We start from the raw sequence: 25,490 nt of genomic DNA, 5'->3' as shown, positions 1-25,490 counted from the left end.
GGGTATCGTGTGCATCGAGACGATCGCGTTTCATCGCTTTCGATGATTGGAATATCGTGTGACGAGTGTTGTTAGAGAATCGACTCTTTGATATGCCGCTGCTAGAGTAATGTAAAATAATACCGTTTTTCGGGCAGAACAAAGTCGCGTGAAGTGCCACTCCGATCGATCGCTCATCGCTCGTTTAACAGACGTTTTATAAATTGCTTTGTAACGCAATGTTTGATAACATCTCTCTACGAACGAATTCAGAGATAAAATTACAACGATCATTTATCATACTTGAAATTAGTACAGTATTCTCCGTAAATGTTAAAAAGATCTCTACCGTAAATGTTAAAATTCTATCACCACTACTGGGGGGATCCCCCTCGAAATCAGTCAAGAATGACACACGATCAGTCGCCGAAACGACGAGGATCGAATATCGGTGACACACATACAAGCAAAGTAAAAGATTGCAACTTTCTTATTTCTTACTATTTTTTCATGAAACTTTTACTGTCGTATTTGTCTAGTTTTCCTGATTAAAACGACACCAAACACGATATAATTACGTTAACAATTGCGTGTGTAACGAGTGATTCAAGTTTTTAACATAAAAGAGGACGGCGAATGGAAAAGAAAGAGAGGCAGAAGGTTGAAGCGTTCGGCAAACACGAAAGACTCGTGCGTGTTCTGTCTTTTAAATTAAAAAATCAAAATTCTTTATTTTTGCTTTTTCGTCAATGGAACTTTTACCATCTTTGTCTCGTTTTTCTGATTAAAATGACACCAAACACGGTACGATTACGATCGTAATTACTTATGTAACAAGCCATAAAAGTTTCGGGCTTTCACACTTACGGCAAACTTTACATTTACGGCAGAGATACGAATTCCTCCTAACGGCTTGCTGTACAAGTAATTATGATTTTAATTATACCGTGTTTGGTAGCATTTTAATCAGAAAAACGAGACGAATACGATAATCAAAGTTTCATTGACGAAAAAGCAAAAATAAAGAATTTTGATTTTTGAATTTAAAAGACAGAACACGCACGAGTCTTTCACGTTTGCCTCAGTCCCTCTTTGTCTTTTGTGTTGCTGTCTTTTTCTATGTCCGTCTCATTACGAAGAATGTAGTACCTATTCCATAAATGTTACAATCGAGAGCGGCAGTTGTAACATTTACGAAGAGAATACTGTATTAGAACAACTGTTTAACATTTTCTTCAGGCACTCTCTTTGACTGTAGACTTCATGGTGATTGTCTAATGTAGAGTCTTTATGAAGGATCATTAAATAAGAACAACTATTTAACATTTTCTTCAGACACTCACTTTGACTGTAGACTTCATGGTGATTGTCTAATGTAGAGTCTTTATGAAGGATCATTAAATAAGAATAACTATTTAACATTTTCTTCAGGCACTGACTTTGACTGTAGACTCATGGTGATTGTCTAATGTAGAATCTTTATGAAGGATTATTATGTGAGAACAACTATTTAACATTTTCTTCAGACACAGAGAGAATACTGTATTTATAATTGATAATTTTGGTCCAATTCCGTTTCGTGCAGTGAAATAAAACGTCCACTGTACATGGAATTATTTCGAACAATTTTCGATGCACATAAAATTCTACATCAGTTTATATCGCAGAAAGAAAATATCCCGAGGCAATTTAACCTGTGGAGTTAGAAGGCATCGTAGAACCTGACCCTACTATTCTACTTGGCTTGACCGAGCACCCACTCGTTCAAATACCTGTTCTAACGTTTACCCGTACGATCAAACACGTTCTACCCCGTCGAGTTTACTCAGCGAACACTCTTGTTCATCAAGCTACTCTTTCTTCGACTTCTGTGAAACAGTGATGTGAAATGACCGCAAGTGTTCTACGCTACGTGGCGTTTCGATTTTAGGTTCAAGAGGAGTTAATGGAGCTTTGAATATCTCGAACATCCGCAATTAGCGCACAATAAGGTAGAAAACGCAGCTGCGTGATTTGAAAGCTCGAGATGGAGGAAGTTGAAGTATAAGTTTCGCAGGCGAAAATTTCCGCGCTCTGTTTGCAGGTGGTTGGAGCGTGTGTGCGCGGTCTTTCACCTAGATTTCACCTGGGCTCCAGCCAGGCCAGAAAGCAATTTCCTGCGGCTTTCGAGTCTTTGTTTGCTCGTTGCATCGCACCCGTCTCCTCTCTATCTCCTTCTCTCCGTTTTTATTTCTCCTTCCTCGATGGAAAACGAACGACCCATCTGCCGGCATTCGTCTTTCGATATCCGATTCGCTCGCCTCGTAATTGATACCGGGATAAATTCCCACTTTCTTGGCTTCCGAGCTCTGCTCAAAACTTCCAACCTTTTAACGATTCAAGAACTTTTCTACCTCGAACACTGTACTCGAGCGTACACGTATTTGACCATATGAGGAAATGCGAGGATGTATGTACATGAGAGGAGATTCATATGTGAACATATGTGTATGGGTCAGTATGTGTCTTCTATATGTAAATCATTATTTATATGTGTAATCACATACATCTATCTGAATCACTCCTACATGTGTATCATTATTATTCTTGTTCGAGTATGTATGTACGTAAGAGAATATTCATATGTGAACATATGAGTATGGGTCAGTGTGTGACTTCTACATGTAAATCATTATCTTCATGTATAATCATATCTGTCTATCTGAATCACTCCTACATGTGCATCAATATTATTCTTCTTTGAGTATGTATGTACATAAGAGGATATTCATATGTGAACATATGAGTATGGGTCAGTATGTGACTTCTACATGTAAATCATTATCTTCATGTATAATCATATCCGTCTATCTGAATCACTCCTACATGTGCATCAATATTATTCTTCTTTGAGTATGTATGTATATGAGAGAATATTCATATGTGAACATATGAGTATGGGTCAGTATGTGACTTCTACATGTAAATCATTATCTTCATGTATAATCATATCTGTCTATCTGAATCACTCCTACATGTGCATCAATATTATTCTTCTTTGAGTATGTATGTACATAAGAGGATATTCATATGTGAACATACGAGTATGTGTGACAAGTATAAATCACTCCCATATGCACACCATAATTATTCTTGTTATTATTATATTATTAAACTTGTACCCTCCACACTCTCCACCCAGCCCATGTACCTCAAGACAAGTCTTTCCGTCAAATTTTAAATCAATCAAAATTCGGGAAGAAAGTCTCGTTTCTCCAAAAGCGTAATAAAGCCAGATGATAAATGAGGCGAAAGATTGATGGTCTCCCCGAAATTAGGCACCGGCCCATACAAATAGCTTCCTCCTTTTCCGTACTTTCCATTGTTTCGTCACCAAGAAAAAAGTCGAAACAGAACAGCAGAGTTCTTCAAGTATTTTCCCGGAATCGTCCATTTTCGTCGATGGAACAGGGCCAACGTTTCGAAGCCGGGGGGAAAGCCTCGGTCACTGATGTATTATGACAATAATACGATGTATAGCCAGGAGTGTCCCATAGAGGCATACAGCAATTCGCGATAGCTCGAGCCACCGGCTCGTGGAATAAATTGCTTGTTACCGCCGGCGATCCATAACGACTGCCATCAACACACTCGCTAACTGTATCTCACCCTCTTTTGCCGTTCTACCGATCGCTTATTTCGCCTTTACGAGCCCTTTCGGAATTTTCTGTTTGATAATGGTTTCATTCCGAGATGGATTGTGAGAAATTTTATTGTGGGAATATACGAATTCAGAATTTAGAAATGAAAGAATTATTCTTTGTGAAGAGAACGTACTTCAAGGGTGCACTTGGACACTTTAATTAATTTGGTTAATCAAGTAGAAATTCAAGTAGAAATTCAAGTTGAAATTCAAGTAGAAATTCAAGTTGAAATTCAAGTAGAAATTCAAGTAGAAATTCAAGTGAAAATTCAAGTAAAAAATCAAGTAGAAATTCAAGTAGGAATTCAAGTAAAAATTCAAGTAAAAATTCAAGTAGAACTTCAAGTTTAAATTCATATAAAAATTTAACTCAAAATTCAAGTAAAAATTCAAGTAAAACTTCATGTAAAAATTCAAATAAGAATTCAAGTAAAACTTCAAGTAAAAATTCATATAAAAATTCAACTCAAAATTCAAGTAAAAATTCAACTCAAAATTGAAGTAAAACTTCAAGTAAAAATTCAAATAAAAATTCAAGTAAAACTTCAAGTAAAATTTCAAATAAAAATGCAAGTAAAAATTCATATAAAAATTCAACTCAAAATTCAAGTAAAAATTCATATAAAAATTCAACTCAAAATTCAAGTAAAAATTCAAGTAAAACTTCAAATAAAAATTTAAGTAGAAATTCAAATAAAAATTCAAGTAAAAATTCATGTAAAAATTCAACTCAAAATTCATGTAAAACTTCAAGTAAAAATTCAAGTAAAAATTCATATAAAAATTCAACTCAAAATTCAAGTAAAAATTCAAGTAAAAATTCATGTAAAAATTCCACTCAAAATTCAGCTCAAAATTCAAATAAAAATTCAGTGCAATAAAGAGTCTGATTTGCAGGCAACGGAGTGCTTGCCCCAACTAAAAATAAAGAGTTGACGTAAATAATCGAAAATCCGAACAAAGATGCTAGAGAACGCACCGTAGAATGTGTACCGAGACAAGTGAAGAGTGTCGTTGAAAGTAGAATGGATGCATAGTCAGGCAATTAGAGTGTGGTCGAACAAAGTAGAACAAGAGCGTATCTAGCCGGACAAGTGGCGTACGTGGTCGAAGTAGAATAAGCGTGTTTAGTCGTGCAAGCGCCATCAATTAAAGTAGAATAAGAGGATACCTGGTCAGACGAGTGCGGAAGGCAGCGGAGCAAAGTGGGTCGAGAGTGTATCTAGTCGGGTGGGAAATATACGCAATAAAATTAGAAGAATAGGAAAGGATACATTGATCAAACGAGCGGAATAAAATTGCAAAGCAAATTGATCGATCGATCGAATCCTACGGGCATGAAGAATAATTACCAATGGTTTGCCAATTAAATTAATTGGCTGTCTGAAGGGGTGGATTGGCATTCGAATAAAGCCTAGAAAGGTTAGGTCCGTGGTGGACCGCAAATATAAATCCCTCGGAACGCGAGCTTGAACGGTTAATTCTGTGTTGCATTTGCTTTCTCTTCTCATGGTTTAATCGATGCTCTGTATTTAATATAACGAGTGAACTTTTTAATCATTTTGATTACTGGAGTCATGAGAGGGAGAATTAAAATATTTTCAGGATTTAGGTAGACACTCTTTGGCATATTTTAATATAGGAGACAAGGCAGAAATTCAAGTTAAAATTCTAGTAGGAATTCAAGTAGAAATTCAAGTAGAAATTCAAGTAAAAATTCAAGTAAAACATCAAGTTAAAATTTAAGTTAAAATTCAAGTAAAAATTCAAGTAAAAATTCAAGTAGAAATTCAAATAAAAATTCAAATAAAAATTCAACCCAAAATTCAAGTAAAAATTCAAGTAGAAATTCAAATAAAAATTCAAGTAAAACATCAAGTTAAAATTCAAATGAAAATTCAACTCAAAATTCAAGTAAAAATTCAAGTAGAAATTCAAATAAAAATTCAAGTAAAAATTCAAGTGAAAATTCAAGTAGAAATTCAAATAAAAATTCAAATAAAAATTCAACCCAAAATTCAAGTAAAAATTCAAGTAGAAATTCAAATAAAAATTCAAGTAAAAATTCAACTCAAAATGCAAGTGAAAATTCAAGTTAAAATTCAAATAAAAATTCAAGTAAAAATTCAACTCAAAATTCAGGTAAAAATTCAAGTAGAAATTCAAATAAAAATTCAAGTAGAAATTCAACTCAAAATTGAAGTAAAAATTCAAGTAAAAATTCAACTCAAAATTCAAGTAAAAATTCAACTCAAAATTCATCTCAAAATTCAAGTAAAAATTCAAGTAAAAATTCATTAAATCAAAGAAGTTGATTTAATTAACTTTTGCAATCTCGCAAAGTTCTCGATTTTGCTGCAGCGGAATCACAAGGATTAGTTTGTGTTTTAGATGAAACACGATTAGGTAAGTTACCTCATTCACGGAATTTACGTTCGAAACACCTTGGGTTTTCTGAATGCACCCTAGCTCCCTAGGGTCCCTCTCGATAACAAACCGTGTTTCAACATCTGATCAACGTTAATTAACGTTTGTGTACCCGAATCAGAAAGCAGCAACATGTCGATTGAATTGAATTCGTTCGGTATTTCCTATTCGACAATAATTAATCGCGTCTCATTCATTCGTTCCTGAATTATATCCGTAAAAACGCTCGCCCATTGAAATTCGTTTCATTATAATAATTAACCGAAGGGTCCAATTAATTATATGCGCACGGGGTTTTAAAAGGTTGAATACACGTAATTTCGCAGGATTAACAAGCGGGTGGTTGTTACTGTTTTTATAAATCATCGTCTGTGGAAACAGATATTATCTCGTCGATAAAATTGAAACTCGATTCGGCAAGGTAACGAAGCGAGGTAACGCGATCGTCCGATAGCCGGATAGGATTTTGACGGAGAAATTCGAGAGGCGAGTAGTCCATTTCCTTCAAAGAGACCGCCGATACGACCTAACGATGCAAACTCGCCGAAAAACGTCGTTACGCGAAGAGAACCGACATTTTTTATTTTCGGACTTTTATTCCGGAGTCGCGGGATCAACGGTTAAACCCATCACTATGCTCATTTGAGTGCACTTGTTTGACTTCACTGACTTTCGTGAGACGTGAAATAAAATTTTTGTACAATGTGACATATGAATATGTCCACATATGTATGTGTACAGGTACTCATATGAGAAAATCAATTAATTAATTATGTATATGTATATGCACTTATATGAGAAAATTAATTAATTAGTTAATTACACATATGTGTATGTATATGTACTCATATGAGAAAAGTAATTAATTAGTTAATTATACATATGTATATGTACATGTACTCATATGAGAAAATTAATTAATTAGTTAATTATACATATGTATATGTACATGTACTCATATGAGAAAATTAATTAATTAGTTAATTATACATATGTACATGTACATGTACTCATATGAGAAAATTAATTAATTAGTCAATTACACATATGTATATGTACATGTACTCATATGAGAAAATTAATTAATTAGTTAATTACACATATGTATATGTACATGTACTCATATGAGAAAATTAATTAATTACACATATGTACATGTACTCATACGAGTGCAGTAGAGTCTGTAACATAAAGAGATGTATTATTTTTATAATAACAAGTTTTACCTGTTAAATAAAGTTGTACTTAATATTTATACAAGCATCATTGCTCCTTTGGAAGGTCTTAACCTAGCTTCCCCTAATAAAAGTTACTTCACCCTAACTTGCGTTGTACAAGACTAAAATTAATCCCAGAAATTGAGATGCAATTCAGATACTATTTTGAATCCATGGACCCCGCAAAATACCGAAACTGTTCCTCGAATGCAGGAAATATTTTGCGTACAAGAAAGAGAAGGACGGCAGAAAAAGCGTAATTTTCCCAACGTGCCTCGATAATGGAAACGACGGTGGTTCGGATGGTTAATGGTATCGCGACACGCGATCGATAACCAGCCTTCAAATTCACGGCCGGAATATACCAGGCAGTTAAGCTAATCGTAACGCGTTTGCCGATATTACGGCACCGATACCGCAACCGATTCTGTCGCCTCTTCGAATTATTTTATTGGTCGGCCGGGAAGCATATTCGTATCGAACGGTTTCAAAGTTTCTTTCTTCCTATGGAATTTCGATGGAGAATTAATTGGAAATTTATCGAGCTACCAATGAGTGTATAAGATGAGTTGGATGAGGTCAAAAATTTCTTTCAACCAGTGGTTCAATATTTTAGTCAGAATAAAATGCGTGACACCAAGTTTCAACCCTCTATTTCGTCAATGGTAGTCAAGACGAAAGGTCTGTCAAAATTCCTATTTATTTTCGTACAAAAATTTTGAAAAAATTCTGAAACGTCGAGGAACCCATAGAGAATGTTACAGAATTTTTTCAGATTTTTCTGTTGGAAACTTCGGGCGTGAAAAATGAAAAATGCATCTCTAACAGATCCATGAGTGCACTCGAGATGCGCACCTGACGCACCCTTGACGGACTTCTAACACTTGTGATGCACTCCTGACGCACCCTTGACGCACTTTTGGTGGATCTCTGACGCACCCATGACGCACTCTTGAGGGACTTGTGACGCACCCACGACGCACTCTTGATGGATCTCTGGCGCACCCATGACGCACTCTTGGTGAATCTCTGACGCACTCTTGATGGACTTATGACGCACCTTTGACGCACTCTTGGTGGATCTCTGACGCACCCATGACGCACTCTTGAGGAACTTATGACGCGCCCTTGACGCACTTTTGGTGGATCTCTGACGCACCCATGACGCACTCTTGAGGGACTTATGACGCGCCCACGACGCACTCTTGATGGACTTATGACGCACTCTTGACGTAGTCATGGCACACCCGAGATGAAGTCGTGATGCACTCATGACGCATCTCTGACGCACCTCTATCACAACCCTGACACACCCTTGACGCACCTCTAACACTTGTGATGCACTCCTGACGCACCCTTGACGCACTCCTAACGCACTCGTGATGTATTATTCTCTATGGGGTCCTCGACGTTTCAGAATTTTTTCAGATTTTTCTGTTGTAAGCTTCAGTCGTGAAAAATGAAAAACCGTAAGAAATCGATGGAGCGATTTTGTATTGAAGATGGAGCACAAAGGGTGGAGATAGAAGATAAATAGAAAACATGTGTTAATATTATGCATAATAGTAATGTATCATGTTAGCTAATAAATTACATCTAATGTATCATATCTAATATATTAAATTTTAAAAACGAAACAAATGATGAAAATAGTGGTCCTAGTTCGAAGACTCGTATACTCTCCGATATTTTAAGATATTTGAAGATGCAGAATTACAGGTATTTTCAGTAGAAACCGATTCACCGTTTTACCGGTCAGCAGGTTTAAACGACGCGACGGCCGCAAAATCGTGGGGATCCTTTTGTCGCGTCGAGTAACGCGGTCTCGCGGAAACTGTCGTATCGTGAATCGGATTAGGCAAATCCGTTTTCGTTTCGACCTCGAGAAGCTTCGCGGTTGGCGCCACCGCAACTACCTTCCGCTACAAAGGAGTTTGTATTTACCGAAATCGCGAGTTCTATATTTCCGAAAGAACCGAGAAATTCGATCGATCTTCGACCACTTCCGAGTACCCTCTTTAATCGTGAAGATTTTCCTAACTAATATTTTAGAAATTTTAGACGTACTTGTCCGCATTGATACACGAATTCGATTTCATTCGAACCACCCTTTTTCCCGAGTAATTCGATACGGAGGAAACTCGTTTAACTTCGTTTGCCTTTTATTCTTCCCACCTTTTTCTTACTTTTCTATTTATTTTTCACTTCAGCTATTCCACCGGGATCCCGGAATTGTTTTCCCCTAATCGTTTCGATATTTCTCTGCGGATTTATTTATTTTCCATCTGGAATTTTCCATCTAAACTATCCGATATCGGGGTTTAAGGGATTCGATTCGAACCCGAGACAATTGCCACCTCTTCGCAGACTTTTCTATCGATCCCGAGAAATCCACTCTGGCGATAAACGAATCATAGAACACGCGTATCGCTTTTCTTTCTCCGAGTAGAACGGTAACCGCGAGGGATCCCGCGGGCGATCGAATTTCTGCGTTTTTCGTGCGCTTCCGAGCGACACCGGTTTTCAAAGGAAGTGGAAAGTTTCGAAAAGGAAGCCGGAGGCGATCGTAACAAGAATTCTCTTTCGCGGCGTCTTCGAGAAGGGTCTGTATCGAACTACCCCTGGGGGCCACCTTTTATTTTTATCTTCTCTTTATTACTCGCGGCTATTCGACGTCTTCGATTCGCGGAACGTTTCTTTATCGCGAATTCACCTCCGTATTGCGCGGAGAAACGTCGGATTTTCAAACAACGCGTTAGACTGTTTCGCAAACTGTCCTACGATTCGATTTACCTACGTGGAAATTCGACAAAATGTCGCTTCGACGTGTCTGTTTTTAGTTTCGTGCGAAAAAGTTGCTGTGTATATATTTTGTCGACGGTTTTTATAACTTTTGCATTAGTTTGACGAGTCTCGCACCTGACGCACTCTTGGTGGATCTCGAACGCACCCATGACGCACTCTTGGGGGATCTCTGACGCACCCATGACGCACTCTCGGTGGATTTCTGACGCACCCTCGGTGGATCTCTGACGCACCCATGACGCACTCTTGGTAGATCTCTGACGCACCCTCGATGGATCTGACGCACCCATGACGCACCCTTGAGGGACTTATGACGCACCCATGACGCACTCTTGATGGATCTATGACGCACTCTTGAGGGACTTATGACGCACCCATGACGCACTCTTGGTGGATCTCTGACGCACTCTTGAGGGACTTATGACGCACCCATGACGCACTCTTGGTGGATCTCTGACGCACTCTTGATAGACTTATGACGCACTCATGGCACACTCGAGATGAAGTCGTGACGCACCCATGACGCATCTCTGACGCACCTCTATCACAACCCTGACACACCCTTGTCGTACTCTTGACGCACTCTTGACGCATTCTTGATGCACCTCTATCACATCCATGAATGCACTCGAGATGCATATCTGACGCACCCTTGACGCACCTCTAACACACTCGTGATGCGCACTTGTGACGCACTCTTGACGTATTAGGTGTTTACAGTGACGAATTAATTTTCGTCTAGAAAATAAGAAACGTAGAATTTCACATTGTTACAATTTCATATTATCATATTATATATTTCATGTATCATATTATGTTATATCATATCATATTAATGAGGGTTGGCTGCATCTTAAATTGTATAGTGACGAATTAATTCTACTGGAATATAAAAAGACGTAAAATTTTACACTGCTATAATTCCATCTGTGACAATGTAACGAGGGTTGGCTGTGTCTTAAATGTACACAGTAACGAATTAATACTCTTCTCGAATATAAAAAACATAGAATCTCACACTGTTACAATTTCATCTGTGACAATGTAACGAGAATTCACTGTATCTTAAATGTACACAGTGAAGAATTCATACTCTCCTCGAATATAAGAAACGTAGAATATCACGCTGGTAAAATTTCATCCATGGCGATATAACGGTGTTGTCTTAAACGTCATCGACGTTTCCCCTTAGAGGTTAAAACGACCAAGGCAAGGTTGTTTTTCTCGCTCGATTCTACGTAAAAACCTCGCAAGTTTTTCGATCCCATTTTTCTCTCTTTTTTCCTATTTCACGATGGCTTCTGGCCGGCTTTTGTCGTCGTTTTCCACGATAAAGAACGCCGACCCGTGGGCTTTGGAAGAGATACAGGCCTGCTTTCGAGCCCTTTTTGTCCCGTGGCCCGTGACGAAAAGCGTCCTGACGCTTTTATCGCGAGCCACGTCTTCTCGCGGAACGAGAAACATCCCGAAAAATGCGATGCTGACACGAATTTTTTTTCTCCGCTCCAAGCAAATTACTTCATCGATCTTTCTCAAAGAACGAAAGTGCACGTAGGACAAATTTCGATGAAAATTGAATTTTCATTTCATGCTTTTAACATTAAACCTATCTACATATAATGTCTACTAATTTTAAATTAAAAATGAAGTTAAAAAATGTGTAAACAAACAACGAAACATAAATTAGTACACACATCTATTCCTTATCTTCATGAAAATCAATGCTCATTCCAAGGAATTTTAACAAAATGTGTGCCTTATAAATAAGAAACTTGTGGGACGATCATTTGACCGTATTTAAGTGTTAATAAAATTTCGATTATCGAGATAAGGGTTTAAAGTGGCAGCGATTTCGAAAGATATTCCGAAGCCGAGCTTTGAAGCGAAATCACCGGGGACCGGAAATAAGAGCGACCTATTTCTTTGCACGGATATTGATCAAGCAACGGCCAAGTGTCTGAGAGTCGCAACGTTAAGTACTCTCGGCAAGAAATTCTTCGATCTATTGAAACTGTTCGGAGCCTGACACAGGCGTAAATAAAAGAATATGTACATATTCGAAGCTATCGAAAAACCGAGGGGAAAAATATTGGAACGCTTCGAATTCTCCGACGGATCATCGACGTTTCGTGATCATTACTTTCTTACCTTGCGAATCTCGGCTGGGGTTCCATCGCGACGGATTCATCAGGCTGTCAGCGTGGCCTGTTATATTCCGCGGAACAATGCCGTAATTAAAATCTTCCGTCTCGTTCTGTCGCGCGACGTACGCGGAAAATTATACGTAGATTTCATAATGGATCCAGCCGGCAGGAAGTCGCGGAAGCGTTAAGGGCCATCAGATCGCATTATTACATTAATCGCAGTCGTTTCTGGATTAACGAACGCTCAGAAATTCTACTGCTCAGCTTTTCCCTGAATTATTTCTCCTCTGGTCGCCGCTCGGATTTAATATCCGGATTTTTCAGACCTTTCAGCGGCAAGAACGCGTTTCAAACACTCTCTCGATCGAACAAGATTGAAATTTTATCGTACACAAAGAATTTGCGTATGAATTTCCACTGGGAAGTTAAAATTCGTCTCGTTAGCCGTAACGACCTCTATTCTGTATCGAAAATACAACGAATATCCTTGCTCGAGACGTTCTAACAACGCTCCCGCGTTTTAATGGTCGAAGTCTAAAAATTCGAGGTTTTTGTCTGCTTTTACGGTATCGCATAATACGGCACGGTAATTTAATGTCGGAGTTTCCAAGAAAATTTTCCATTTCCATTGATACAGGGAGCTGTAAATTGGGTGCGACACTGAAGTAGCTATTGTTAGCTGCGTCAGAACTAATCACTGCAATATTACACAGCAGACGTTGGAATATGACAAACTCAAAATTGAAGCACATTCAACCATATCGCATGAAATTGTATCTCGAAATTCTACGTTTCTTCTATTCGAGTAGAATTATTTCCATTTACAACAACTATAATTTAAAATATAGTTGATATAGCTGTATGGCGATAACCGTGGATGAAATTGTGCCTCTGCGTTTCTTATATTCGAGCAGAATTAATACGTGCATGAAATATGGGGTGATTCCCGAAAGATATTTGCCGGGACCGATTTCCATGAAAATAGCTCTGCAAAGTTGAATCGGGAAGACTATATATTACACGTAGGCAGAAATGTTTCCCTCTTCTTTTTTTTCAAAGTCTCTCCGGTACTCGTAATTTTCCAGCACCCTCGAACGAAGAGTAGGTGACGCGAAAGGGGCGAAGTATTTATTTCTAGTGTCCTCGAACCGTTTAATTTTCCGCGTGCTGTTCGAGTGGACCGAATAATTGGCCTCTGAAATTCTCGATTTTCGTCCCTCGCCTTTTACCCCTTTTTTACTACTAAGTGCTCCATCAATGGCCCTCGAGAAATCGGTTCTTGCTAGAAACATTTCGGTGTCTAAACACTGCGTTACAAATTCTTTAATCGAATTAATTCGACGGAGAAACGTTCTATGGAGAACGTCCACGCTTTGATATCCGTTTCTTATTCCAGTCTTTTCTTTTGGAAAACACGTATACGATCCTATCGTGCTTCGCTGTAATCGAGGCCTGTAGGCTCGTAAGTTGAATGCCATTTGAATCTGAATACCGTACATAATAGCAGCTTGCGAACAAGGCGAAGTTTCCCGTGAATTTTCCTCGGAGCGGTGTAACGATGCAACTTCGATCGAGTTCGAGATCGATGTTATATTCGAGAAGTTAGCGATATTAGTTCCCTGTAACTTTGCACGAAAAACTGTTGTCTAGACAAAATATGCTATCGCGTAACCTCTCAAAATTTAATTACCCACACAACTTTCGAACAAATGTTTCGCTACGACTTTCCAATAAAGTAACGATAATCTTCAGAGACATAAATCACTCGGTCGTCAATCAATGTAACAAAGAAAATCGATTCGGGGGAAAAAAGAAGCGATGTTTCTCGCGAAACTATGAAGACGAATGCGTTGTTTGCTTCCCGTAGCTTCCCGCATAAACAATGCCATATTTTTCCAGCAAGATTTGAATCGCAAACAGGAGACGAGAGTTATCGGGTCATTAACCGAAGCTGCTCTGTTTCAGACACGCACTGGCCGGTTTTCATCTGCGTTCTCATGGCGACGACGGTGCTTTCTTGTCGACAGAGCGAATTTCAATGCGGCAACGGCCGCTGCATCGCCCTGAACAAGCTCTGCAACGTGGACGACGACTGCGGCGACGGCAGCGATGAACCTCGTCAGTGCTCTCGTGAGTACTTTCGATACTATTAACACTTTAGTTCAAGTTACACGCTTGTTACTTTCGTTACTAATCAAAGACAAGTGCCTCAAACGTTGAGATTTTACTAAAATGCCTCTGAAAGTCGTTTGAGACCAAATAGAGAGCAGCTTGGTCAAACCTCAACTTGATCAAACCTCAACTTGATACCTCAAGTTCAAGTTAAACACTTGATTAAGTTAGAACGACTCCCAAAATCGTTTGAGACCAAAGAGGAACTTGATCAAACCTCAACTTGGTACCTCAAGTTCAAGTTAAACACTTGATTAAGTTAGAACGACTCCCTAAATCGTTTGAGACCAAAGAACAACTTGATCAAACCTCAACTTGGTACCTCAAGTTCAAGTTAAACACTTGATTAAGTTAGAACGACTCCCAAAATCGTTTGAGACCAAAGAACAACTTGATCGAACCTCAACTTGGTACCTCAAGTTCAAGTTAAATACTTGATTAAGTTAGAACGACTCCCAAAATCGTTTGAGACCAAAGAGGAACTTGATCAAACCTCAACTTGGTACCTCAAGTTCAAGTTAAACACTTGTTTAAGTTAGAACGACTCCCAAAATCGTTTGAAACCAAAGAACAACTTGATCAAACCTCAACTTGATAACTCAAGTTCAAGTTAAACACTTGATTAAGTTAGAACGACTCCCAAAATTATTTGAGAGCAAAGAGTAACTTGATGAAACCTCAACTTGGTACCTCAAGTTCAAGTTAAATACTTGATTAAGTTAGAACAACTCCCAAAATCATTTGAGACCAAAGAGGAACTTGATCAAATCTTAACTTCGTACCTCAAGTTCAAGTTAAATACTTGATTAAGTTAGAACGACTCCCAAAATCGTTTGAGAGCAAAGAACAACTTGTTCAAACCTCAACTTGGTACCTCAAGTTCAAGTTAAATACTTGATTAAGTTAGAACGACTCCCAAAATTATTTGAGAGCAAAGAGTAACTTGATCGAACCTCAACTTGGTACCTCAAGTTCAAGTTAAACACTTGATTGAGTTAGAACAACTCCCAAAATCATTTGAGACCAAAGAGCAACTTGATCAAACCTCAACTTGATACCTCAAGTTCAAGTTAAACACTTGATTAAGTTAGAACGACTCCCAAAATCATTTGAGACCAAAGAGGAACTTGATCGAACCTCAACTTGGTACCTCAAGTTCAAGTTAAACACTTGTTTAAGTTAGAACGACTCCCAAAATCGTTTGAGACCAAAGAGCAACTTGATCAAACCTCAACTTGGTACCTCAAGTTCAAGTTAAACACTTGATTAAGTTAGAACGACTCCCAAAATCATTTGAGACCAAAGAGGAACTTGATCGAACCTCAACTTGGTACCTCAAGTTCAAGTTAAACACTTGTTTAAGTTAGAACGACTCCCAAAATCGTTTGAGACCAAAGAGCAACTTGATCAAACCTCAACTTGGTACCTCAAGTTCAAGTTAAACACTTGATTAAGTTAGAACGACTCCCAAAATCGTTTGAGACCAAAGAGGAACGTGATCAAACCTCAACTTGATACCTCAAGTTCAAGTTAAATACTTGATTAAGTTAGAACGACTCCCAAAATCGTTTGAGACCAAAGAACAACTTGATCGAACCTCAACTTGGTACCTCAAGTTCAAGTTAAACACTTGATTAAGTTAGAACGACTCCCAAAATCGTTTGAGACCAAAGAGGAACTTGATCAAACCTCAACTTGGTACCTCAAGTTCAAGTTAAATATTTAAGTTAGAACGACTCCCAAAATCGTTTGAGACCAAAGAACAACTTGATCAAACCTCAACTTGATAACTCAAGTTCAAGTTAAATACTTGATTAAGTTAGAACGACTCCCAAAATCGTTTGAGACCAAAGAGCAACTTGTGGTCAAACTTCAACTTAGTCAAATCTCAACTTAGTACCTCAAGTTCAAGTTACTCGTTCAAGCTACTTTCGTTACTAATCGAAGACAACTGCCTCAAACGTTGCTGCTTTGCTAGTACACCTCCCAAAATCGTTTGAGACATTTCCTTGTATTAAATATGTTTTTGTTTTATGTGTATGTCTATGTTGAAATGTGTTTTTGTTTGTTTTATGTGTATGTCTACATTGAAATGTGTTTTTGTTTTATGTGTATGTCCATGTTGAATTATTTCGTTTTGCACAAAATTTCTTTGTAACTATCTTGGACTATTTGATCTGCCGATGTCTACCCTAGTTCTCCCTAGTGTTAGTAGCTTAACAAATTTTCGAACGGCCATATACTTGACTGTCAAGTGAACGCCCTAGTATAAGTTGATTCTATCCGACAAGTTGCGCATCAATTATCCAAAGTTTCGTCGTCAATCAAACTTAGCCCGCCCCTCAGCCTCGGATTAACTAGCTTCGCAGCTAACTCGATTTCGAATCGAGTCTGTTCGCTTCCGGCGTCGTTTACGTCGAACCACAAGACACGCGTCCTGCAGATCGAATGTCACCGTTTATCAATCCCTGCTTCTGATACAGATTTTCCAATTATCTTACTCTTACAAATTTCCTAAGTTCGAAGGCAATTCGATCAATACACTCGGGTCCTTATAGACCCAGTTGACCCAAAATCGAACTAAAGATATAAAGAAGCATTGAACAAGATCCTCTTACAAATATCTCGACTCCAATTATCATTTATGAAAAATTTCAACCGAAGCACTGAATGCACTCCGGACAATGATGCAACTTCGTTAAATACGAAAAACTCTCGACCTTCGACTTTTTCGAATCGAAACAATAATTAGTCGGAGATTCGTCGCTTTTCACGATAAGAATGGCCCTCTTTCGACCTCTTCCATACGGCTTGGCGAGGCCGCCAACGTTTCTCTCCGCTCATTGTCGACTTGAATGCGGTAACCGATCCTCTTGCTCATTGTTCCTGCCGGGCCACGATTCGAGCTGTTTGAAAGGCTGTCTCGTGATTGTCGTCTCGAAACTGTTTCTACTTCGTTAGAGACCCTGCCCCCGATCTTTCGCTTTTATTCGCCGTTTTACGCTCTGCAATTAGTGGTCGCTGCGCCTCTACCGATTTTACCGATCAGATTCTACCACTTCATAACGTGTCATTGCATTTGGTAAGATACTCTTCAGAACTCTTTTAGCGCCTTTCGAATGCAGGTGGAAAAGAAGTACGACGATTACTGTACAAAATATATTTTAGAAATATACATTACATTATATTACATTACATTACATTACATTACATTACATTACATTACATTACATTACTTTACATTACTTTACATTACATTACATTACATTACATTACTTTACATTACATTACATTACATTACATTACATTACATTATACATTTAAATAAATTAATATACATTATATGTACATTACAGAAATGATTATTAGCAACTTATAAGAAAATGAAAAACACAAGAAACAGATGAATGAATCACACAGAAGTGATGAAATATTATAAATAAATTAGAGGTGTACAAGTTTAAACTGTGCTTCCCGACCGCCATGTTTGTACCCTCCGCGCATGCGCAGTTCGAAACACCGTATCTAAATGCTTCCACCGATTCGTACTATTTAAATTGGTTCTTCGTCTCTTAAATTAGTTTTGTGTCTAGTATTATACTTACTCTTTAATCCTAGATTAAAGAGGAATAGTAATTTAACAAGGAAAAGGTTAAACTATGCTTTCCCGACCGCCATGTTTGTACTCTCCGCGCATGCGCAGTTCGAAACACCGTATCTAAATGCTTCCACCGATTCGTACTATTTAAATTGGTTCTTCGTCTCTTAAATTAGTTTTGTGTCTAGTATTATACTTACTCTTTAATCCTAGATTAAAGAGGAATAGTAATTTAACAAGGAAAAGGTTAAACTATGCTTTCCCGACCGCCATGTTTGTACTCTCCGCGCATGCGCAGTTCGAAACACCGTATCTAAATGCTTCCACCGATTCGTACTATTTAAATTGGTTCTTCGTCTCTTAAATTAGATTTGTGTCTAGTATTATACTTACTCTTTAATCCTAGATTAAAGAGGAATAGTAATTTAACAAGGAAAAGGTTAAACTATGCTTCCCCGACCGCCATGTTTGTACTCTCCGCGCATGCGCAGTTCGAAACACCGTATCTAAATGCTTCCACCGATTCTTATTATTTAAATTGATTCTTCATATCTTTGTCTAGTGTTATACCTTTAGATCCTAGATGAAAGAGGAATAGTAATTCGACAAGTAAAATCTAGAAAGAGAAAAATGAATACGTTAGGAAAACGCGGCGCACGTTTTACGAGGACCCACGACAGAACTCGAAAGACAGGGATGTTTCCCTTACTCAGACTGCCTGCTATCGACAGACGGTGATAAAATAGGGTAGTTCGCCCAGGAAATCGAGCAAAAACGTAGTCTGATCCTAAACGCTCTAATTTTTCCTGATTTATTTCTGATCCATTGATTTATTCTGTCCGATTTGTTACGGTCACTTTCGAATGAGATAGCCTGTGACTTTCTTTTTGAAAAGGGTAACCGGAAGTCTCGTAAAGAGCGTCGCGTTAGGAAAAATATTTGCCTGTTTGTTCGAGGCAAGCTCCGAGGGAAAACAGTCGGAAAAATTAATGACTCCCTCCGTTTCATCCGTGTTGTCGTTCAAGAACTTTAAACAGCGAAAGCGATTGGGAAGTTACGGCAAACTTTTTTCCGATCGATCGAAATAAAGGAGATTGCGAGATAAGCACTTTGGAAATTTCACTGTTATCTTAAAAGCGACGGGGGACGATATCCAGGTTTAATGCTATTTCGAATTAAATGCTGTTTCGAGCCTGTTCTATGCAAAGTCGTTACAACTGAGCTAGGTTAACAACACCAGGATTTTAACCGCAAGATATAAGTATCTAGTGGTGTTATTAAAAGTCAATTAATTGTTAGAATAAATAAAGAAGGTTAAAATATTAGAGATGCTCTTCACTTTAATCCTCGATTGTGTACATAACAATCAACCCAAAAATTCAGTTTCAACGAGTCTGGGTTATTAAGAGTCAATTAATTGCTACAACTTTAAGATGAATAAAGGATTAAATATTAGAGATGCTCTTCACTTTGATCCTCCATCTTGTACATAACAATCAACCCAAAAATTCAATTTCAACGAGTCTGGGTTATTAAACGTCAATTAATTGTTACAACGTTAAAATGAATAAATATTAAAATATTAGACATGCTCTTCGCTTTGATCCTCGATCGTGTAGATAACAATCAACCCAAAAATTCAATTTCAACGAGTCTGGGTTATTAAACGTCAATTAATTGTTACAACGTTAAGATGAACAAAGTATCAAATATTAGAGATGCTCTTCACTTTGATCCTCGATCGTGTACATAATAATTAACCCAAAAATTCAATTTCAACGAGTCTGGGTTATTAAGAGTCAATTAATTGTTACAACGTTAGGATGAACAAAGTTAGAGATGCTCTTCGCTTTGATCCCTAATTCTGTACATAACAATTAACCCAAAAATTTCAACGAGTCTTTATCACGTCCCACCTGCGCGTCACGAGCTCGTAGAGCGAAAGGTTAATTAAACAAGTGAGATACTTGAAATCCAAAAGTAGATCCAATATGCAAAGACCTAATATCTATAACCCGGTGCAATTGCACGTGTCATACGCATCTGAATAGTCAACGCGATATAGCAAATGCACTTAAAACGAAGATAAACTCGGTCTCTCGTATTGTCTACATCCCGTACAGGCGAGGAAGCCGGTCCGTAGACCGCAGAAAATGTCGCGATTACAAACGGGGCTGCTCACAGGCTTAATATTCGCGACTCAGGGAGGATTAAGCGAACTAGACCCTCGAGTGAAATTCACGGTTCCCTAAGGAAACGAGCTCTCGTCGCTATACACAGCCGGCAATAAAACTCGTTTCTTGGTTATATGTACGTAAAACGCACCGAGCTCGCACCCGTCTGTTCGTCGTTTCAACCCTTTCAGCTCGTTCCAGTTTCAATTTCGAGCGAGATAAAGCGATGAAGGTGAACTCGTAAACAGGAAGCTCTAACGCCTTACGATACGCTCTTAACGAGCTTCTGTTAATCGATCCTCTTCTGTATGACGGTAAGGGAACTTTTTTTTGTAAGGAAAACTAGCGTCACTCCTTAATTTCTATTACATATCAACTTCTTCATTTACAAAATGAATCAAAGGGGTTCTCAGTAAAATGTATTGTAACAGTATGTGACATTTTTCATTTATTATAAATAGTAAATAAATGAAAATATACAATTCAATAAATCTATTTATCTGAATTATTTATAAGATCCAAGAGAAATGTGATGAGCTACGTTCAACAATTATTGTGTGAGCCCAGCGGTGTATTGTTCACAGAAGGGATGTATGTTGAATAAAAAAAATTAATTTCTTTTTCTGACATGTGTATATTGAAAGTTCCGAGACTCGATTCAAATTAATCTTTATTTTATTTGAAAGAAGGAGTTAAGTGATCTTTAACAAAGCGATACACGTTCCTTAAATAATTGACAAATATTCAGAGGGAGGATTAAACGTCGCAATGGTCTTTTAAAGAGCCGCTCGCAAAAGGGAGCTTTAAAGGATCTAGTTTGAGTGCTCCTCTCCCTTTCTCCGCTGACGAACGCTCTCTCTTTTTCTCGTCCGTTTTTTTCCCTTTTCCCCCGCCTGGTTTCTTAGAGAGGAAGCAAGCAGCCTAACTTCTCCGACGCTTTTTAGCGACGGTCTAGAGTGGAAATTACAGCGGGTTCGCGTAATTCTGCTCGAATATTATTCAGCCTGTGCACGTTGAACGAATACGGACGTCGAGCTTCTTCGAGCGCAAGAAAAGAGATTTATCGCCGTCCGCGAAAGAAACTTCGCTTCCTTTCGTACGATTTTTATTTTCGGTTACACGATACATCTTCCTGTAATTGCCGATGGCCGTTGATCTTCTTTAGAAAAGAGTTTTTCGGCCGGAGTTCCCTTTCATGATATTACTGAAGTCAAATTCTGCAAGAAAATCAAGATGAACGGTAAACGAAAAGCTGTCAAAAGACAAGGAATTACGTGGGAAAGACTTCTTGCTCGTCGAGGCTCGCTCCTTCTCCACGTCCGCCATTTCGGCCTCCTGTAATGGCGTCGAGATGTTGGAGCACTCGCACAGATCGCGCACCGACCCTCCGTACAGCGAGATTTGATCATCTGTCGAATGTGTACGTGTTACCAGATAAATCTAATCGAAGAACTTATCATATTCAACTTTCGAATCATACCTTTCAAGTTCTCCGAATTGTCCACGCAGAAGCTGAAGTTGCTGTCGGAGTAATCGTAATGCCGAGGGGTGAACATACTGGATGGATTCGGATTATTCTGATCGATCTTCGCTGGGGACTCATAACGACTCTTCGACGCGAGCGACAACTGACTCCCTCGTGAACCGCCTGAAACGTCCACACAAAAATTAGAATTGCCATACAGTTCCATAGTATGTTCGAATTTTCTTGGCTACGAAATAGGTTTCCCCTTAACCTACAATTTTAGCAGTTGCATCATTCGCAGGTAATTATTGCTACAACGTGAAGACGAATAAAGAAAATTAAAAAGTTAGCTTTGTATTCAACGATCCTCAATTTTGAAGACTGTAATTATGATTGAACACAAAATTCATGTGAGTCTGGTTCATCGCGTGTGAACTGCAAGGTGCGTCACGAGTGTGACACGTAAGAGTAAGGAACAAACGACACTAGGAAACCTAGAGAGAAACCGAAGCGAAGTGCGCATGCGCGGCGTTCAATATGGCGGTCGAAAAGTCTACCAGTAATTTGTAATATTTAATTACTATTCTCTGTAAATGTTAAAAAGATCTCTACCATAAATGTTAAAATTCTACCCCCACTTCTGGAGGGATCCCCCTCGAAATCAGTGAAGAATGACACACGATCAGTCGCCGAAACGACGAGGATCGAATATCGGTGAGACACATACAAGCAAAGTAAAAGATTGCAACTTTCTTATTTCTTACTATTTTTACATGAAACTTTTACTGTCGTATTTGTCTAGTTTTCCTGATTAAAACGACACCAAACACGATATAATTACGTTAACAATTGCGTGTGTAACGAGTGATTCAAGTTTTTAACATAAAAGAGGACGGCGAATGGAAAAGAAAGAGAGGCAGAAGGTTGAAGCGTTCGGCAAACACGAAAGACTCGTGCGTGTTCTGTCTTTTAAATTAAAAAATCAAAATTCTTTATTTTTGCTTTCTCGTCAATGGAACTTTTACCATCTTTGTCTCGTTTTTCTGATTAAAATGACACCAAACACGGTACGATTACGATCGTAATTACTTATGTAACAAGCCATAAAAGTTTCGGGCTTTCACACTTACGGCAAACTTCACATTTACGGCAGAGATACGAATTCCTCCTAACGGCTTGCTATACAAGTAATTATGATTTTAATTATACCGTGTTTGGTAGCATTTTAATCAGAGAAACGAGACGAATACGATAATCAAAGTTTCATTGACGAAAAAGCAAAAATAAAGAATTTTGATTTTCGAATTTAAAAGACAGAACACGCACGAGTCTTTCACGTTTGCCTCAGTCCCTCTTTGTCTTTTTCTATGTCCGTCTCATTACAAAGAATGTAGTACCTATTCCATAAATGTTACAATCAAGACCGTTGTAATATTTACGGAGTTGTAACATTTACGGAGAGAATACTGTATTGTAGTGCAAAGGGTTAATGGTAACCATGGCAGGCTTGAAACATACTGGCCGGATTAAGGTTTTTCCCCATCGGAGACCGGATAGTCTCCACCCCGATGATCCGTGGACCAGAAGTCTCAAGCTGACTTCTTTCTGCTCGAACGATTTTCGGCTTGCTAGCTGGTGACGCCTCCGGGATCAGCTTCATTCTCTTCGCCAGCGGAACCTCCAGATCCTCGCTTCGTTGAACTGTTTGCTTATCTTTGGAAACGTTCAGAGGTTCTTGTTCCATTTCGGCATCGATCTGCTCGTCGTTTTCCTCCATGTCGGCTACTTTCTCTTCATCCGGATCTGCTTCGTTCTCGACGTTCAAACCGTACGCGTGTTCGGATAGCATTTCCTCTGTAGTGCACATTTCTTCTAGCATCACGGTGTCCACCGATATGGAGTCTAAAACGAAACATACTTATCATCTTATAATGATTGTTACAAATCTTACATAAAGATTTGTAACAAAGTGAACGATCGATCAAGTGTTAACTGTTTGTTCACCTAAAGAATTTTCGTAATTCTTTTCACAGTTCTCTGAGAAATTCGTTCTCAGTCTGCGACCATAAATCGAGCGTATGTGAGAGAAATTAATCGTCGGCGGAGGCATCTCCAGCATCTTCAGCGCACGATTGCGTTTCTCCTCCTCCCGCTTCCTCGTCTGGACCTCTAGCTACAAAGAAAAGAATACAGACACTCGCAGAGAGCGGGAGGGAAATTTAAAAAACCTCCGCGTTTACGACGATCAGCTCCTCTTTGCAGTCCCTGATGCTTTTGTACGAGTTCCTCAACGATTCTTCCAGTTTCGACCCGTTTGAAACAGCGCGCGCAAACTCCACTATTTTGACGCGCATTCTTAACCATTTGACCTGCTGATTCAGCTTCCGTGTCTTCTCCAGCTCGTTGAGTTTGTACTCGATCACCATTTTGTCGATACGGAGCTTCTCCGATCGTATCTTCGCCTCTTTTCTTTTCTTGGCCAACGGGAAGTCTTCGTATTTCGCCTGTATCGAAAAACAATTCAATTAACAGATCTTTACGGTTTATCGAACTTTTTATTTCGTAGTTACGTAATACTCCTGCCACGTTTTCTCGTATTCGGCACAAATCTTTTCGAACTGATCGCATTCTAGTTTCTTGACTTTGTAGTCGGTGTCCAGGTTCAGTTTCATTAACTCGATTCTCTCGGAAGTTTCGTTAAGGTACTTTCTTTGCCTGTTAATAACATAACTTGTAGTTTTACAATCACATTTTACGATCACAAGCATAAAATTGTTTAAAAATTACTTGTTCAAAGCTGCAGTCAAGGCCGAATAGTTCTCTTGAATATTTTTCGTTTTGTTCTTCAGTTCCCTCCTGGCTTGCAGCTGATTTTGAATTCTAGTCTTGAATTCCTTTATTTCCCCTTTCAGATCTTGCAAAGATAAAATTTAACAAACTTATCTTAATAAACTTCTCCCAAAAATGAAAGCTGTAGAAAAGAATTAATTTACCAGATAGCGTGTTCTTCATGGATTCAGTCTCCACTCGTAGACAGCTCTCTAGAAAATTCATAAATTGTGGGTCATCCCAGGTAATTTCGTTCTCCATGTTCACTTTGAATTTATTCACACAGTTATTCGAATTCAATTCAGTTTTCTTCAACGAAAAATTAAACGAAAGATGAATCGCGAGGTGGAGACGCGTACTGAAACCGTGCGCGCGTCGATTTCGTACACGCGCTCTGATTGGCGTCCGCCAGCGCGCGAAAATTTGAACCGATTTACGAGACGCGTCGCCAAAACGAAGGAACGTGTAAAGATAACAGCGTATTCGATCAAACAATTTAAACGTTGGATAAAAGTAGCAATTAACAGCGATGAACAAGTTATTCGTTTACTTTTTTATCGCCTTTTGTTTACACCCTCCGCAAATTGAATTCTCCAACGATAAAAATTTCGAGTAAACATTTTGCCGGCCTCTTTCACGGAGAACGAATGGGCGCGACGCAACCAGCTGGCAAGCGATTAATTAATCGGGGCTGGAAATTGATATCGTGACCGCTGGAAAAATATAAATAAAGGCCTCGATGCCGAGTGCGCGGACACAGGAAGCTGGCGAGGAGCCAGCCACCATTCGGGTCAAACCCATCCTTTCAGAATTTCAAACCCTCTTTCCTACGTGTTTAGTTAGGCGTAATATGGATTATTTTAATCACTTAAAATCATAGACTCTCGCGTTGAAGCTTTAACATGTCGGAAAGATGACGGGACTTTTTAAATAAAAATAATTATTTTAATTAATTTTTTTCTGTCGTATTAAACTTTATAAATTTACAATTCGTTGCT

At 38.6% G+C, this 25,490-nt stretch overlaps 2 protein-coding genes across 5 annotated transcripts in view; one reads left to right on the top strand and one right to left on the bottom strand.

The window, feature by feature from the left end:
- LOC100876498 (uncharacterized) overlaps positions 1-25,490 on the top strand; it is a 118,565-nt gene that overhangs the window by 67,171 nt on the left and 25,904 nt on the right. For all 4 annotated transcript variants that reach the window (XM_076536937.1, XM_076536936.1, XM_012298984.2 and 1 more), the window contains one exon: positions 14,220-14,384. In XM_076536937.1, the coding sequence (XP_076393052.1) occupies positions 14,220-14,384 (165 nt within the window). The remainder of the gene's footprint in view (positions 1-14,219; positions 14,385-25,490) is intronic.
- LOC143265401 (uncharacterized) lies at positions 20,725-24,831 on the bottom strand. Its single transcript, XM_076537229.1, has 9 exons — positions 24,657-24,831; positions 24,451-24,577; positions 24,234-24,378; positions 23,892-24,167; positions 23,668-23,836; positions 23,182-23,565; positions 21,679-21,846; positions 21,473-21,607; positions 20,725-21,415 (listed from the first exon to the last, which is right to left on the bottom strand). The coding sequence occupies exons 1-9, from the start codon at positions 24,751-24,753 to the stop codon at positions 21,360-21,362; spliced, it is 1,557 nt and encodes a 518-aa protein (XP_076393344.1). The 5' UTR covers positions 24,754-24,831; the 3' UTR covers positions 20,725-21,359.

The sequence above is a fragment of the Megachile rotundata genome, chromosome 11, assembly GCF_050947335.1.
Source record: "Megachile rotundata isolate GNS110a chromosome 11, iyMegRotu1, whole genome shotgun sequence".
NCBI lineage: Eukaryota > Metazoa > Arthropoda > Insecta > Hymenoptera > Megachilidae > Megachile > Megachile rotundata.
This window is presented reverse-complemented; position numbering and strand designations above follow the sequence as displayed.

What these genes read in the sequence shown, in the direction of transcription:
- LOC143265401 (XM_076537229.1), bottom strand. Translation starts at nt 24,753, where the DNA reads ATGGAGAACGAAATTACCTGGGATGACCCACAATTTATGAATTTTCTA. An exon ending in TTGACTGCAGCTTTGAACAA is followed by an intron (nt 24,379 to 24,450) that starts GTAATTTTTAAA and finishes TGTTATTAACAG; the next exon opens with GCAAAGAAAGTACCTTAACG. An exon ending in TGATCGTCGTAAACGCGGAG is followed by an intron (nt 23,837 to 23,891) that starts GTTTTTTAAATT and finishes TTTTCTTTGTAG; the next exon opens with CTAGAGGTCCAGACGAGGAA.